The sequence below is a fragment of the Poromitra crassiceps genome (assembly GCF_964638095.1).
Source record: "Poromitra crassiceps genome assembly, chromosome: 28".
Taxonomy (NCBI): Eukaryota; Metazoa; Chordata; class Actinopteri; order Beryciformes; family Melamphaidae; genus Poromitra; species Poromitra crassiceps.
This window is the reverse complement of record NC_139651.1, coordinates 11,020,403-11,022,902: the sequence shown is the minus strand read 5'-3', so window position 1 is coordinate 11,022,902 and position 2,500 is coordinate 11,020,403. Positions and strand designations below refer to the sequence as shown.

The window sequence follows — 2,500 nt, the reverse complement described above, 5'->3', positions numbered from 1 at the left end:
TGGACAGGTGTTTATGGACTGAAGGCTACTGGTGGACTTCAGGTTGGAGTGATCTTGCATCACATACTGAATAATGAAGATTAAAAAAAAATGAAAATAATGAAGTTGCTTAATGCACTTTTTATACTCTTTTTTTTTAAGTTTTGTTGTGATGCTTTTAAATGTCCATTTTATTCTCTTCTTTTCTTTTCTTTTCCTGTCAACCATTTTATGTGAAGCACTTTGAATTGCCTCTGTGTATGAAATGTGCTATACAAATAAACTTGATTTGACTTGACTTGACATCTGGACACAGGCCTTCTTACCTTCAGGAAGGGAATGACGAAAGGCCTCAGGGGGAAGTTGGTGGCCTCTTGGAGTTTCGAGTGGAACTCCTCGATGGTGAGAGTGGAGTTCTGTGCAGCACGAGACAACAGTAAATAAATTGTAAACAAATGTTAAATAAACAAATCAACAAATCAACTAATAATTAATTAATAATTAATAATTAATAATGAATAATTAATAATTAATCATTAATCATTAATAATTAATAATTAGTACTTATAGATCAGGTCAGTACTCACCACCAGCCCCAACACGAGGCTGCGCACTCGCTCTCCGATCTCGGGCGAGATGTCGTTGCCAAACTGCTGCAGCGTGGTCAGGAAGCGCTTGAGCTTGCAGAGCTGCCGGGCGCCGCACGCCGGCGGCAGCTGCTGATTGGACAGCGAGGCGGTGGACGACATGGCGGGCCCGTTGCTGAAGCCGTTTGGAGTGGAGGGGGCGCCGTTGAGCGACGTAGGAGAGTGGCTGCTCCCGTTCAGCACTGCACATAATAATACACAGAGAGGAAGAGCTAGGTTAACAGGGTCTGTGCTGCTGTCCACTAGCGTTCCATCTTCACACTGGACTTATTTGCTGGTGTGTGTGTGTGTGTGTGGGGGGGACTAGGCGAGGACACGTGTGTGTTGAGTGTGTGTGTTGAGTGTGTGTGGTCATGATCGAGTGTGTGTGTTGAGTGTGTTTGTGTTGAGTGTGTTTGTGTTGAGTGTGTGTGTGTTGAGTGTGTGTGGTCATGATCGAGTGTGTGTGTTGAGTGTGTGTGTTGAGTGTGTTTGTGTTGAGTGTGTGTGTGTTGAGTGTGTGTGTCGAGTGTGTGTGTGTCGAGTGTGTGTGTTGAGTGTGTGTGTGTTGAGTGTGTGTGTTGAGTGTGTGTGTGTGTTGAGTGTGTGTGTGTGTGTGTGTGTGTGTGTGTGTGTGTGTGTGTGTGTGTGTGTGTGTGTGTGTGTGTGTGTGTCGAGTGTGTGTGGTCATGATCGAGTGTTTGTGTTGAGTGTGTGTGTGTGTTGAGTGTGTGTGTGTGTGTGTTGAGTGTGTGTTGTCATGATCAAATGTTTGTGTTGAGTGTGTGTGTTGAGTGCAGGGGCGTATCTACGGGTGGGCCTGGGTAGGCACACGCCCACCCACTTCTTGCCCTGGCCCACCCAAAATTTTTTTTTTTTTTTTTTTTTTTTTTTTAATTGGTTGTTTTCTAGAGGCAAACTTGCTGCTGCATTGCTAGCCAATGGTTTTGTTACTTTTGTAAAAACGCAGGGCACATCATCTCCAGAGTCTAATGCATGACAACTTCATGACATCTAGGAATTTTGTTCTCTCTGTGGATAAATAAACCAGAGGGCGTCTTGTTCAAACTTGAAGCAGCCTCAGTGTTGTTATTTTTTAAACTCACAGCAGTATATGGATCAGTGGTTCTAATTTCTGTATAAAGTAACAGTATACACACAAGTATAAGCATTCATGTATGCAACATTTGGCACCTATATGTAACCTTTTAAGGTTGAGATAATTGTATTATCATTATATGGTCCAAATATTTCAGTAAAGCACTTGAAACACTTGAAATATTCTTGCTTGGGTGGTATCATTCTACTTGAAATGATGGTCAAATGCATTATTTTTAGTAAAATAACACGCCTTCGGCCGGGCATCTGCACCCCTTCCTATCCAGGCCCACCCAATTTGATCCAGGCCCACCTATAATTCAAATTCTGCATACGCCCCTGGTTGAGTGTGTTTGTGTTGAGTGTGTGTGTGTGTGTGTGTGTGTTGAGTGTGTGTGTGTGTGTGTGTGTGTGTGTGTGTGTGTGTGTGTGTGTGTGTGTGTTGAGTGTGTGTGTGTGTGTCGAGTGTGTGTGTGTTGAGTGTGTGTGTGTGTGTGTGTGTGTGTGTTGAGTGTGTGTGTTGTCATGATCAAATGTTTGTGTTGAGTGTGTGTGTTGAGTGTGTGTGTTGAGTGTGTGTGTGTGTGTTGAGTGTGTGTGTGTTGAGTGTGTGTGTGTGGAGCAGACGTTGGGATATGGTAAAACACATGCAAATGTGACCCCACACACATCCATGTCTACCCAAGGCGTTGACTTCACTGCTACCGTTCTTACACCGTTTTGACTGAAGGCTGTGAGTGTTTAGGGGTGTGTGTGTGTGTGTGTGCGTGTGTGTGTGTGTGTGTGTGTGTGTGTGT

The 2,500-nt window shown here is 44.0% G+C and overlaps 1 protein-coding gene across 1 annotated transcript in view; it reads right to left on the bottom strand.

Moving 5' to 3' along the window:
• The window catches only part of cbfa2t3 (CBFA2/RUNX1 partner transcriptional co-repressor 3), a gene marked incomplete at both ends in the record, with an annotated part of 29,332 nt that overhangs the window by 22,951 nt on the left and 3,881 nt on the right, over positions 1–2,500 (bottom strand). The window contains 2 exons of the mRNA XM_083662256.1: positions 306–395; positions 567–808. Coding sequence (XP_083518382.1) covers positions 306–395; positions 567–808 — 332 coding nt within the window. The remainder of the gene's footprint in view (positions 1–305; positions 396–566; positions 809–2,500) is intronic.